Source organism: Pogonomyrmex barbatus, unplaced genomic scaffold (assembly GCF_055798465.1).
Source record: "Pogonomyrmex barbatus isolate J1 unplaced genomic scaffold, ASM5579846v1 scaffold3, whole genome shotgun sequence".
NCBI classification, from domain to species: Eukaryota; Metazoa; Arthropoda; class Insecta; order Hymenoptera; family Formicidae; genus Pogonomyrmex; species Pogonomyrmex barbatus.
Genome location: NW_028297127.1, coordinates 11410646 through 11424771, shown reverse-complemented (window position 1 = coordinate 11424771; position 14126 = coordinate 11410646). Strand labels below are relative to the sequence as shown.

The 14126-nt window shown below is 40.5% G+C and overlaps 1 protein-coding gene across 6 annotated transcripts in view; it reads left to right on the top strand.

The window, feature by feature from the left end:
• Nucleotides 1-14126, top strand: part of LOC105424244 (mind bomb 1) — a 296684-nt gene that overhangs the window by 126826 nt on the left and 155732 nt on the right. The window contains exon 11 of one of the 6 annotated variants that reach the window (XM_089078855.1): nt 1124-1169. The exons of 2 other annotated variants lie outside the window; for them this stretch is intronic. In XM_089078855.1, the coding sequence (XP_088934981.1) occupies nt 1124-1138 (15 nt within the window). In that variant the 3' untranslated portion in view covers nt 1139-1169. Of the gene's footprint in view, nt 1-1123; nt 1170-1389; nt 1454-6402; nt 6422-14126 lie in introns of those variants that run through there. 3 more of the 6 variants (XM_025217586.2, XM_089078854.1, XM_011634373.3) reach the window with 3 other exon arrangements.

The following is a 14126-nucleotide window of genomic DNA, read 5'->3' as shown; positions in this document are numbered from 1 at the left end:
TCACGGACCGAGGAAGATTGCATTGTGCGCTGAGGTACCTACGGGGGCAGCAAAAGGGGACCAAGTTTTGTGCACGATATGCTACCGAGTCGTAGGAATATTTCGTTGCGCCACGTTTAGAGCATGTTTTTTTTATCTTCGTCGCTCGCCGACTTTCGGCTTGGCTTTAATTAAAATCCGAGGGAAGCCACGTACGTGAAAGCTGCGAAACGCAAAACGTTCCTCTTTAATATTCAAAAGCCATTAGTTTTATCTAAAAAAAAACAAAAAAGACGTAAAAGAAAATATATTTAGAAAAATATTTCTTTGTTGTCAGATACAACAATGAAATTGAAAAGTAATTATTTTCATACAAATACAAGAAATAATTATCACGCATATATTTTATATAGCATTTAAAATCATCATCAAGTAAAAAAAATCTGTGTTTAGTCGGGATAGATTTTGTTTTTATTTTGAAATAGAGTTTCTCAGTTTTTAATTAAATTTCTCTATACTCAACTGTATACATTTATGTACATTAATTTGCAAAAATTTGAAATCGATAATCATTTAATGAACAACATAATTAATTTTTTTATCTGCTGTTTCTAATTACTTGCAATCACATCATTCGTGGTCGATAACGTGGTTGACCTGTTCACGCGGGTTATAGGGGATCACGTCGATTATGGCTCGTAAACGCGAGCGTAGTTCAAGCGGACTGCGCTTGAACCGACACGTCATCTTTAACGACCCCGCAGTCGTAAAAGCATGTCACTGTTACTTTCCATCCGGCTCCCGGAGCCCGACGAAACAATCTCTGTAAATCAGCTCTCACTGTCCGTCCGTGCTCTTCTCTCGGCCGACCGGCCCGTTCGAACGGCACAATACTTCGTAAAATATGAATGCGAGAAGGGATTATGGCGAACAGGAGGGAGAAAAAGAGAATGCGAGAGAGAAATTCCAAACTCGGGCCTGATGAGGATCGCCGATAAACCTATTAATTATTATTACATCAAACTTGTTAGTCGCGTTGTATAATCATACAATTGCTCAAAATTAAACCTGAAAACTTACACTTTTGTCCTTAAAAGACAAATTTTTACTCTATTACATCGCATCTTATTTTTTTCTGTTGCAGGTAAGACATAGTTAATTTTTGTGGAACCTCATCAATACTGGGTGTGGTAAGTTTTTGTTGTGACAATCGATATTTTCTAACATCCACTTATCTTCTTGGATGTATCTCTAATACCTGATACACGTTTTTTTCCGTCTACTTGCGAACCTATTCACATCACATATTATCATGTCGGTTCACATCGGTCGTTACTCTCGATCTTTCTTTCGAATTGTATGCACGCGCACGTCTACGAGTGACAAATCTAGGACACCATCTGTTGTTAGCGCAAGGCACGAGAAGTGGAGAGAAGGACGTCCGTGGCAGTGCCGCTGACATAATTATGATTAATTATAATACCCTACGCGCCGAATGCCAGACTGCGGCGACACGCCGCCAAGTCGTACGTGTATTCTAATGTAGTCAGCCGAAAAGACATCCTCCATCGAGACGACTGCGTCGCGAAGATTGCATTAGAAACGCGATAACGCATAATTAAAGCGCATTTTTATATCCATGACATTACATATCTTTTTAAGGATTACAAATGATCGTAGAAATGGTCCCATTTAAAACGCTCAATTTGAAAACAAAACAAAATACGTCTCGATTCCGAAATATAAATTTTTTGTATGGGACTGAGCTGAAAAGCCGAAAAGAACGCTAAATATGTATTGTAAAAAAATAGATAGCGTTGATTTCAACAACGTAATGCAATAAAAATAATTTTTGCAATACGTTTTTCAATATTAGTAACGGGGTCACACCACGCGGAATGATATAGTTAAATGAACGATTTTATATCATGCCGATATCGAAAATAAATGTAATTTCTCTATTTGCGTATCGTTATTGCGCATCACCAAAACTCGCGACCATTATTGCACTCTATGAGTCACAATTTATTAGAGTGGGCTGCCCCAACCTCGTATACATTCCTATGCTATTTAAATCTACATATCTGTAAGATTTATATAACGTTCATTAATTGAATAATAACGACTATAGATATTTTCGCGATATCGCTTGCGCGCGCATATTATTCCAAAATTGTATATCAACGGCGTTATCGAATGTTTCGAATTAATTTTCGCTCGCGTATTTTCGTTTCAAGAGAAGTAGGAGTTTCGCGTATTGATCTCTAAATCCGTCTTGGGCACGAACACGGTTGTACCTTTGCGTGTATTGCAACTGGTGGTACCAGCATATTTAGACCTTTGATTAGGACTGGTTTGGTCGCCAATTTGCTGTTTCGAACTTCAATACGATTATCAACTGTTAATACTCGAGCTAAATGGCTTTGGAATCTAACGTGGAAATTCAGTTTCGCTACCTCTCTATATGCTAATTTCTATTGATTAGATCATCACGCATACATGAAAAACAATAAATTATACTGTTTCTTAGTAAAACTTTCTCATTGACTTTTGCACTTGAATATTTTGTTTCAATAGCGATAAAAATTTTCATCAATACTATTAAAATTTCATCAATACTGAAATTTCATACTATATAAATTTAGCAACACCAGAAATGATTCAATAAATGATTCAATGTTAAAATCTCAAAAATGCATCACTTTCTTTTTTTTTTTTTATTGAAAATTGTATGAAATTAATAGAAATTTATTAAATAAATATAAAATTTAATAAAAAAAAATATTTATTGTATAGAGGAGTAGAGAGTTGCGAGATAAAACATTTTTTTAATTTTTTTATTAAAAAGGGAAAAAGATTAGATACATATGCACGTTTTTTTTTTCAATTCCAAAAATTTGTGCTTTTTAATATTAAATAATTCACATACTTTGTTACGATACTTCTGAATATGCGAAGTGAAAATTTAATTATGCATTTAGAGAAACTTGGGCATTTATGAGACCGTAGCCTAAGCGCCTTGAGACTTTGCGAACAAGCGAGCTTTAACGCGTCGCGTCCTCCCTAATTACAAGACAAAGGAGCAAATGCTATAGATTAGCTCATTAGCAGAACGCTTGTCTCGTAATACAATTAATTCATCCCATGGCAACGCCTCTCGCGTGTATCTCGCCGCGCACCGTAGTTCGTCTTTCAAGGCGGATAGACGATGCGAAGAGATCGATAAAACGGACCCAAAGCAATTAAATCTATCGTCATACCGATGTGTCTATTTCAGGACATTTTTGTCGCAAAATCTCATATCTCTGTAGCCTGATTGTATCGAATAATAATCAATTTTCTCAACTGAATAACAACCATCGGCGCGTCTGATGGAGCTTGATTAATTAATTGTAGGCGAATCCGTGCACCAGTCCGACTATCCTCGACTTATTCCTCATAGTCGATAACAAGACATCGCGGAATAAGCTTGTACGTTAGCTTAGCAAGAGAATTGTGCTCTTAAAATTCAAATGACATCGAGGTGGTGCACGAACAATCGAGCGTGCGAGCGAGCGAGCGTCATGTTTGGCAGCGAACGAAGCCAGCCGCTGGCGCTGTTTCCGCCGGGTATCGCGCCGCATTGTTACGCGAATAGTAGCAACGTTCCGCAATTAGTCAGCGGTTGATGTACTCGTTTGCTTTAGTATTACTGCGCCCCGTACAATATCCGCCGCTCTCCTTTCTCCTTGGCGCCGCACGTTTCTCCCGATATTGCATTACTCGGCGCTTCCGAAACGCGGCTTACCTCTCTCGCGGAGCTTCCCCGCGTCGGATTTCGAATCAACAAATTTCATCGAGCGTACCCCGCCGTGGCAACGTAATCCGCCGTGTCGTGCGGAAACCGGTTGATGCCCGGCCGCCTTTTGATGTTCCATGGCAAAAGCCACCTAAGTGGATCTTTGTTACATTTCTGCCGCGTCACCGTCGACGTCCCTCCCCCCCCCCCCCGGGGAGCTCTGGCATTTCGCCTCTGGCATCGATATTTGTATGCTTGTAACTCTTTGAAAATACATGAGATATAGGGTGAAAAATATATTCTGTATTTTTAAAGTTCATACGAAGAGTTGAAAAGAGTTAAAAAGATGGTTTTAAAATTAATTATTAAATTAATAATTTTGAAAATAATCGGAATCTTTGATTTCAATCTCAATTGTTGATAGAGACGGAAGTGTAAAGAAAAGTCACGCGAGGTCCAATAACGAGTTGTTTCAATGTTGCGCCGAACGTAATCGAAAGAGATTTAAAGCGAATCGAATCGATCGATCGAACGACAGCCCCGCGAGAGGCTTAATTACCTGACGTTAGCGAAAATCTCAATTTAACTGTTATTTTTCCGGCTTGTCGTTTATCTTCCCGCGGTTCTTCCGGCGAACCGAGCCCTTAATATTCCCGGGCGTGTAGAGGCGAAGGAACGTTTACGGCGCCATAGGTATTCCGGGGGTGCTTTTTTAAGTCCGAACATTAAAAACATCGTTAGCCCGTTCCGTGAGGAGGGTCGGCCGGGGGAGGGTGTGGGAGAGGGGGGGGGGCCGGCTGGGAATGTAATTAAGTGCGGTCCAAGATTTACTGCCGCTGCCTCGTAGACCTGTAGCCGCCCGAGAGAGCAGCGTAGTCCTGGCAGCGGCAGAGCTCTCGAGTGTCCTTTTAAACGTTAGGTTATGAATTTAGCGAAGCACGCGCGATGATAGAAATTATTCGCCAAACTCGCCGTCTCCTCCCGCCCGAACTTTCATTTTCCCAGGCAGAAATTTATTGGCACGAGGGCTTCGTACGTAAAGTGGAGCGGTGATGGGGACGGCTGCCGAGGTCTAACGATGTCTATCAAGGACTCGTATCTAGGATAATGCGTTTCATATTAAGTGGAAGAACGTAGGTAGGAAATTCTCGTCGTCGGTAATACACAATTTAATTTAGATAAAAAATTATCACTGTTGTTAGTTACCTTTTTATTTAGTTGCTTTCCTATTTAGCATTCCTATTTAGCTGCGATAATTTGTGCAATTTTAAAATATATCTTTTTTAATTTACTATGGATACTATGACACTGTAATATGTTAAGATAATTTTTTTTTTTTTTCAATAAGCTGTACAGTTGTTTTCACTTAACACTCTGAGTATGAGTAAATCTCTTATGTACTTTACTATTCCGGTCGACCGGCTAACTAGTCCGATGTCCAAAGCATCCGGGACCGTACGGCTAAGAGGACTTGCTGTGAAACCTCATGAACTTTCGCTCCCTAATCATTATTCATCGTCAAGGCTTAGGTCAGCAAGGCGAAATTTAGCCAAACCAGCTTTGACTACGATTTATCATTTGACGTGATCTTGATACGTGTGCACAGTTAGGAATGTATCTCATACATCGTCCCCACGGTTAAATATAATCATCTTTCCACGTACAATCTAGTTAAGCCGGCGACAAATGAAAGAACGAATCATTATCCGAATGTTAAATTTAATAGGTCTCCGCAATCCGGGCAAATAACGACGACACTTGCTTCTCGACGTGAGACGAATATCTACCGCGGGTGTCAAATTTATCGCGGGGCGCTACGCTCACCGACGTCTCGAAAGTTGTAACAATCGCCGTCGTTTTTCCGACAACACCGGGGGAACTTAGCGGCGTCCTGAGTCGGCCATAAATCGCGAAAGAAATTCCGAAAGTGTCGCCGTTACGCGATACTGTTTCCTACGTACGAGAGTACCGCGTCGCTTTTCGCATCGCCAGGGAAATCGGTCTCGCGCGGTAAATACCGGAGGATCGTCCAGAACGGTCGACGATAACGGCCTAGCGTTACCGCGTATGGCTAACGCGTCGTCATAACCGTTATCCAGTTATTGTTCGTCGCTCTTTTCACAGTCCAGGGATCCGCTTTCCCGAGCGCGCGATGCTGCGCGGGGCGCGTTTCGTTCCCTTATGTTATCTATTTTCTTCTTTTCCTCGTTCCTCTCGCGTGTTGCGAGGCCGGGAGAAACGCTCGCAGATAAATTTGCATGAGACGTAGCGAAATCTCCCGGCACGGAATTAACTCTCGCTTTAAGAGTATTATAATCGGGCGCGTTTGATGTCCCGTGGATGCGTTCTCGCGCGCCTCTACGATGGTGGTTTAACGGCGACAGTATAATTATCGAGTAAACGAAGCTATCACGCGCGTTCCTCCGAAGTGGTGTAATTAGATTTTTATCGGCGCTTCATTGCAAGTGGATATAATCGGGCGCGGAATGTTTAAGAGCGAATTAATTTAGCGGCAATTCGAAGCTTGTGAAAAGATATCTGCAATGTTCCACTTGTAATTTAAAAAACACAGCTTGCCACGGTAGAGAGGAAAAAGGGAGGAAGAGAGCCAACGTTAATCCGCAAAATTTTTATTTTTTGTACAGATGACAGGGAACGTCCCTCGACAGAAGGAAACAGTCCTTTATGATAACAGTCCTTTATGACGACAATCTTGGATGATTGCTGAAAAGAAAACCAATTAAATCCAAAGGGATAAACTTAATAGAAGAAGCAGGAAAAAAGATTTTATCTTTTGAAATTAAAATTATATCGGATGGAAATTTCTATCAGCACGAGTCACTTAAAGAATTAACTGCTTCCATTCGTTTATACTTAATTCGTGGCGCCTTATGCATTTTATCGCGGCCCGGAAGTTACTTTTAAATTTCACGACTTTGGCCTGTACGTGCCTTAAATTAAATGAATAACCACGGTACGAGGCCGAGAGAATAAGTGAGCGGTACTCGCGATGCATCTGCGACTGCGGCGACGGCCGATATGCAGTTTCGCGCATCCGCGCCGCCACATATCACGTAACTTCGCTCACTATTCACCGGCGAGGGAGGCTTTGGCCCCGCTGTCGCCGGAGACGCCGTGGTACCACCACCGTCGTTAGAACTTGGGCAAGGAGAGATGTTCAGAAGAGAAGTTCTCCCCGCTGCTGTAACACGACAGCTACGGGAGATGTGAAAACGACCCTTTACCCTTTCGGATTCGCGAATCGTTAAAATTTTCTCGATATTTCTCGACCGTCTTAAATCTTTTGCAAGAGAAAATTTTTCAAAAGACATCAATACACGTGCATTTTTAACGTATGTTGAAGAATTATTTTATAATATATTTTATCTATTTTGTTTGAGTTCTCAAATTTAGATTGAAATGTTAATATAGTCACTTCGATACAATCGAATTAAATATGAATGAAAAAAATGTAACAACTCTTTTTCCTAATTTATTACATTACTTTCAATTTAATTACTGCAATAATTTGATAAAAAATAACGGCTGTATCAGTATAAAAGCTGCAATAAATAAATATAGACTACTTGATTACGCGTCACAAATATTATTTTTTTAATATTCAATTTAATAAATTTATCTTGTAATTACAATTAATTTAATTTGATCAAACAACTTGTGATATAAGTTTGATAAAAAGTAAATATTGTCGTATGTATGGAAATACATACAGACGATGAATTTCATCAAAAATTGGATGAGTCGGCCGCTTCGATCTCGGAAAATCTAGCACAGCTGAATACGTTATTAATGGCATCCTTAATTCGTACAAATTGGATTAATGTACAGGAGTTCGTTTCGGCTTCTGTGTTATAGCCGGACTTCGGTGTGTCGAAAATAAAGGGAAATAAAAGAGATCTATACATCCGGAACTAGCGATATACGTGTACGTGTCGGTCTGTGTATGCGAACATGTATTTGAAGAGAATGAAGGAAAGAGAGAGAGAGGGGGGGGGGGGGGAGGGTGGAGTAAAGAGGAAGAGAGTAAAACTATCGGAAAATGGACCAGTTGAGCAGAACGAGAAGGAACGACGTGGTTCGTTAACGCTTTCATTGGAGAACGATTCTTCACAAAGCCAATATAACGGAGCTCCGAGTTCTCATTTACTGCCCCGCGTATAGATAACGCGACGACTACGTTTATCCGCTGTAGACTGCCGCAGGTCATATGATTCGCTTAAATCGTCAATGAATCGTTCATTGCTGATACATGGCTGACATTTTGATGAAGCTTTTTGAATTCGCAAAATACCGCGAATTCGAAACGATCCACGTGCTTCCTTCGTGCTTAATGCATAATACTTCATTCACGTGCTCATGCCAGACGGAATAAAGGACATTCGTTTCAACGGTTAAACATAAAGAAAATCTTATATTCGCAAAATACAATTACGCGACGAGCGGCGTAACAATAGAAGCTTAAGAAAAATGAAAACGAAAGAGGAGAAGTAAGTGATAAAGAACTAAAATAATATCGCCATCGTCATGTTGTTATATTTTTAATGGAGAGATCATGGGATGAAATATACGCCCTCGTATTTCAGTAAGAAATTCCTATGGCAAATTACATCTGCGGGCCTTTGTGCGAGCCATTAATAACGACTACGCGAAATATAGCGAGCGGTGAAACATGATTCGCATTCGGATGAACCTTCGTGTAATAACGGCACGTTAAACTCGGAACAGATAAAGCCGGCGCTAAAGTTGGCGATGTTCTTCGTTAGGGGATCGCGGGGATGGCGGCGGGTTGTCTGGTTAAAAACTTTTTACAGCCGTTGTAGATCCACCTTCTGCGATTTTACGTGACGTTTTTTGCCCGGACGACTTTCAAAGTCGGACTCTCCGCGAGATTACCACGTATTTTCCATCACGAGCGGTTGAGGTGCGAGTATGGCACGTGATTGCGACGATCTTACTTCGATTGATCAATCAGGATGCCCATTCAATCGGCGGCATTTTTTATATTTCCACGACTACCTCGACAGCTTGATAGAATTCCGAATCTTTTCGGAAATCTTCTTGAGAAAAACTTTGCTTATGAACAATAAAAAATTTATAATTGTCAAACTATTACGAAATACCGAAATTTGCGCGTTTTATTAATAAAGCGTAAAAAAATTTATTATGATTTGACGATTGGTTTGCCAATAAATAATTATTAATAATATTTATCTATTTCTTATCTGAAAGGTACACAGGAATGTATCGATACAGTATTAATACTTTATTTGCAAACAGCTTGTGGAAGGAAGCGAGCCATAAAGCGTTTCAACGTCAACAATCCCATTATTGTGGTTCTGTTTTTATATAAAAGAGTTATTTTTTTTTTTTACTGTCAACGTTGCGACATCATATTGTTTTATCATCTCCTATTTTTTAGCATCCGCGGTTTCCAAAGGGCGGCGATGTTATGCTTTCACGCGACTGCGTATAGGCTTTAAACAAACAAAAAGGAAAATTGAATGTTGACTACCCAGTCGATGTACTCGACTTTTTTTTGTGGTAAACAAATAGTGTTTCGTAGGAACATTGAGGCAAGTAAGTGATATTTTTTTTATTTTTATAAACATTTTGTAAGAGAATGATATAACAATAAAATAATAAATGATCAAGAAAACAAATCAGTAACACCTGTATAAATTATTGTGCCAAAACTGTCATTCATTTAATTGAATTTTTTCCAAAAATAAAAGGTGTGTTTGTTTAACAAAAAATTGTTAAAATCTTATAGGTTGTGCTCCAAAATGATTTTTGTAATTGTTTCTCTAAAATAATATTATCATTTTTTTTTTTATTAAATATTTTATGAAAAACCAACAGCTGTTGGCAGCATATGGGAACTTTCTTTTATCGCCGAGCTACATCGTTAAAGTCTCGCGGGAAAAAGACGATCGACTTTTGCGATCTTGCAGAATCTCGCAGAATGATGTTCATCGAATGCCATAATCATATTCGATATCGCCATACAAGACCGGCGATACGGATGTGTATGTGTGTGAGCGTATGTGTTTATAAGTAACGGCACCGCGTTGCGTCACTTTACGTTACGGCGTTGGTTGTAACATTATTCATAAGTGGAGGACTATGCACACTTCATAAACATAACGTACGCCAACCATGGACGCGCGACACTGCACCCTGGAAATGTCCACAATATCGGCAGCATTGTGATAACGCGCGGGAGCGAGGTACATAGAAAGCGAGATGCGCTCAGGAAGATCGATGATAACGCGTTGCGTGAATACCGAGCGGTGTATTGATATGTATACAATAGCGAAATCATGGAAATCCATTTATGTTTCGCATAATTCACTAAGGACGAAGGAGAGGGCTATTATCGCGTTGAGAAAGCGTTAGATATACACGAGAGCGATATATCTATGGAATATGAATATTTGCCCCTTAGTGAAAACTGTATTTCCAAGCGGTTGCGAATATTTGGATTGCTTTCGAATCCGAATAATAGCTTTGATTGTTTTAAGTCTAAGATACGCTCTACAATTTTTTTATTATTCACGAGAGAGAATTTTAATATCGAACATATGCACATAAGGTATAGTGATGGTAAAATGAAATGGTATCGCATGGAAGTTTGGTATTGTATTAAACCGTTACATTTCGTTACGTACAGAATGCAAATCGTCAAGGCAATTCGGGTCGAGTGCCAGTGATTACTTAGCCAAACTGCAAGCGCCGAGTAAAACACAACTGTACTGTTATCGCCAGAAAGTAGAATAGTAGAGTATACTATTCGCTCGCGCGAATATCTTAGACTTGCCGTGTCATTTCTTGATACGTACGTGTAGGTACGTATGTGCAACTATAAAGTATGCGGTATAAACTCCCTAGAGCTTATCCAGAACTGGTGGACTCTGAACTTCATCTCTCGCATCGCATACATTCATAACTGCCTTTTGTTGCGCCCCGTCCATTGTCCATCGCTCTTTACTCTTGTCACTCCGCGTTCGCCAACGCGGATCACTTTCGCGACAAACAAATAGCCTTCGTCGGGCTACTTTTATTAACCTTCCCTCCAGCGTCACGTGCCGCAACTCTAAACCTATACGCGAGTGCGCGACATTACCGCGGGAAAATGTCACATGTAACGCCGGCAGACGTACGATGTATTTCCCATGTGGGATACGAGGAAAATATTGACTCCGGAACTTTTCTCACGCCTTTGGAGGGAGGGGGAGAAAAAAAACGCGGCATCGCGGAGGAGGCGGATATGTGTATGCGCAGCACGGAATGACGGTGCAACGACAAAATCAACCTCGCCCGACGACAAATATGGATATTGATGTTCCATTTGGTTACACGTGTCGCAAATTGCGCGCGACAAATTCTGACGCGGCTAACTAAACGGATGTTGTTATCGATGCTGGAAAAAGTGCTATTTATCGTATTCATTAGATTTCATTTATTTATGCGACGCTTCCGACGTGAGTTTGCATCGATGATGAAAAAAAAAAAAAAAAGAAGAAATATACACAATGCCGGAATGAGAGATGACACCAGAGATTTTAACAGATAAACGCGCCCAACGTTTTAATTGTCAATATGCTTCGCTCCATAGATTTATATTCCGCATAATAAACGCGTTTTCCCGCGGTGTTGTTGCAATTCACGCGTGTCGTATGATGCGCTCGTCGCGACATTATTTGATTATTCCGACATCGTAAATCATAATCGTGGGATCACAGGACTCTATTTACGAGAATGTTAATCACGCGCGGCGACGCGGTCACGACGTGAAATCGTTTTTTTTTTTTTATTTTTTTTTTTTTATTACGATACGATACAACGACGTGCCGCGCGCTATCGATAGCTTGTGAAATTTAAGCGTTCTTTCGGAGCGGCGAATTACTTTCTTCGGATGGAATTTAGTTAAAGCCCCGTGAAATTTATCTGAACTCTTCACGCTGGCCGCGCCGCGCCGGAGCGACCCGTATGCCCGGGATGAGGCCATAATTTTGAAAAACGCCTCCCACCAGTTACCTCGACAATTCTCGGCGTAATGTCCGCGACAATTCATTCCCAAATGGCCTGAACGGCAATTCTTAGCCGGCTTCGTGCACAAATCTTACGTACACACCCGAACCCCGAGGAAATACATTTCGGTCGTGCAGGTACGTTCCCACCTACTAATGCCCGATTTTACGTTCGTACCTATCGTACCACGCCCACGTATCTCTCCGCAATGTCGCTTTCTGGATAAATTCTTCGTGAATATTTTCGCCGAAAACATCCCGTACTATCATAGCCGCCGCATCGTCGTGCGTGAAAAAAAAAAAAAAAAAAAAAGAAAAATTACATGAAAAAAGTACATATTTCTTTCTTACTTTTTTTCTCTTTCTTACTTTTTGTACAAAGAGACACGTTTGAAAATATCCCAATCATTATGTGTAATCGTAACGTAAATATAGACGGTGTGTCCGAGGATATAAATTCTCATGGAACAACCTGAATGGCCGGGAGAATATTAATTAACGGCGATTCGCATGCGATTCGCGAACGAATGATCGCGTATAAATTCTAAGAGGATGAATAACGCGGACTAATATCAATACGCCGCAAATTCCATTCACCATCGACATGCTCGCGCACATATATAAGAACACGGACTTACACCGGCATAGCTTCGAATTAGAATTAACGCGCTCGTATGTTCAGGAAATCCCACGGTAGCTGACCTAGCTGCTAAGCTAACCATAAACCCCAATTACATGTATAAAATGTACACGTACGTATACTAATGCAACTGCGGCGCGTGCATTTATACGAATGCACATACGGCAAGCAGGTGTAACTGAGAGCGCGAGTCGGTTTTGGCTCAACGTTAAGTCTGAAACACACGGGGATACCATCTAGAGATCCTTGTTTCAGCAAATCTCTTGGATTTCTCGCGTAAAATCTAACGAACGGAGTGATCCGGGCGACGTTGATCAGCGAAATACGTAGTGCAGGGCGTAGGATCATACTTTGATAATTAATCAGGGTGTGATTGAAAATTTAGAAGGGCGCATAAAAAGAAAGATTGTTTCTAATCAAGCTTTCATTAAGGAAAGATTAACTTCAAATATAGGTCAAGGAATTTATAAATGAAAGGATTGACGATAGTTCCGGGATACTTTGTGTACATAAAGCCGGCGAAGGTAATGCTAACACACAGGCGCGCGTGCGGCATAAATTTGCACAGTTACACAAAGAACGATCGCCAGGCGAGATGCAGAAGTTTGTTGCTTTTTGGAAAGTCCATCAAAGAGCTCTCCCTACTGCAGGCAAATTATCGACATTCAGTATTTTGAATGCCAAAAGTTTTCATTTACGATGAATAGATATTCATCTTGGGCACTCGGCCGACGGACCCCGCTCGCTATTGTCGCCGTTTCATTTGAAACTTTTAAATTATTCCCCATTAATACTGCCGGAACTTTGCACAGTCGGGGCTCCATTAGCCGTGTTAATATTGGCCCGGAAAGACCATCAACTTTATAGGACATTCACACACATATGAATTATTAATCCGAGTTATCAGGTGAGCGAGTTGATTTAATTCCAAAATTTCCTACCTTCGAAAATGCAACTTTCACGATATAGTCAAATCGATATCGCAAGCGTGATAATACCTTTCGTGATTATGATTTATATCGAGCTAGGTAATACGTGAAAATAAACAGACGCGTTACACAAATAAATTTTGCCAAACAATTTTTATACTTTCATGTTGCTAGTTTAAATTATTTGTAAACTTTTCGATTTAAAAAAAAAAATTATTTTTTGTTTGTTTCATATTGATGATAGATGCATTTTAATGTCTGGAGGCAGACTTTTGTTGCAACGCGGTTTATCGTTTCCCGTCAGCGTGGGAAAACGATGACCATTTGTATAATGCTAATGGCGACATGTGCGTCAGGAATCATAAATGATTTCCCGAGTGACATTACATCATTCCTCGCATTCCGATTCTTGCAAAGAGTACGATAGGACGAGATGAGACGAGACGGGACGAGAGACGAGACACGGAGGAACCCGGAGAAGAATATGTTCTACTCGTAGATAGGCGAGGAAAAATAGTCGAAACATCAGAGGACTGTGGAATGACGTCGCCTCCTGGGAAGACAGATGCGCGAGCTTCGAGAGGCTGTATACTAAAACTTTGTTTCAAACCTGGTAGGTTGTTTGATTCGACAACCTTCCCTGGATAATACCCCGGGACATTCTTACGTCGAACGAAAATCGCATTTAGAATCGACACCATAAACATTAAATAGAAAAGTTAAAAAAGAATTTTAGTTAAAATTAAATT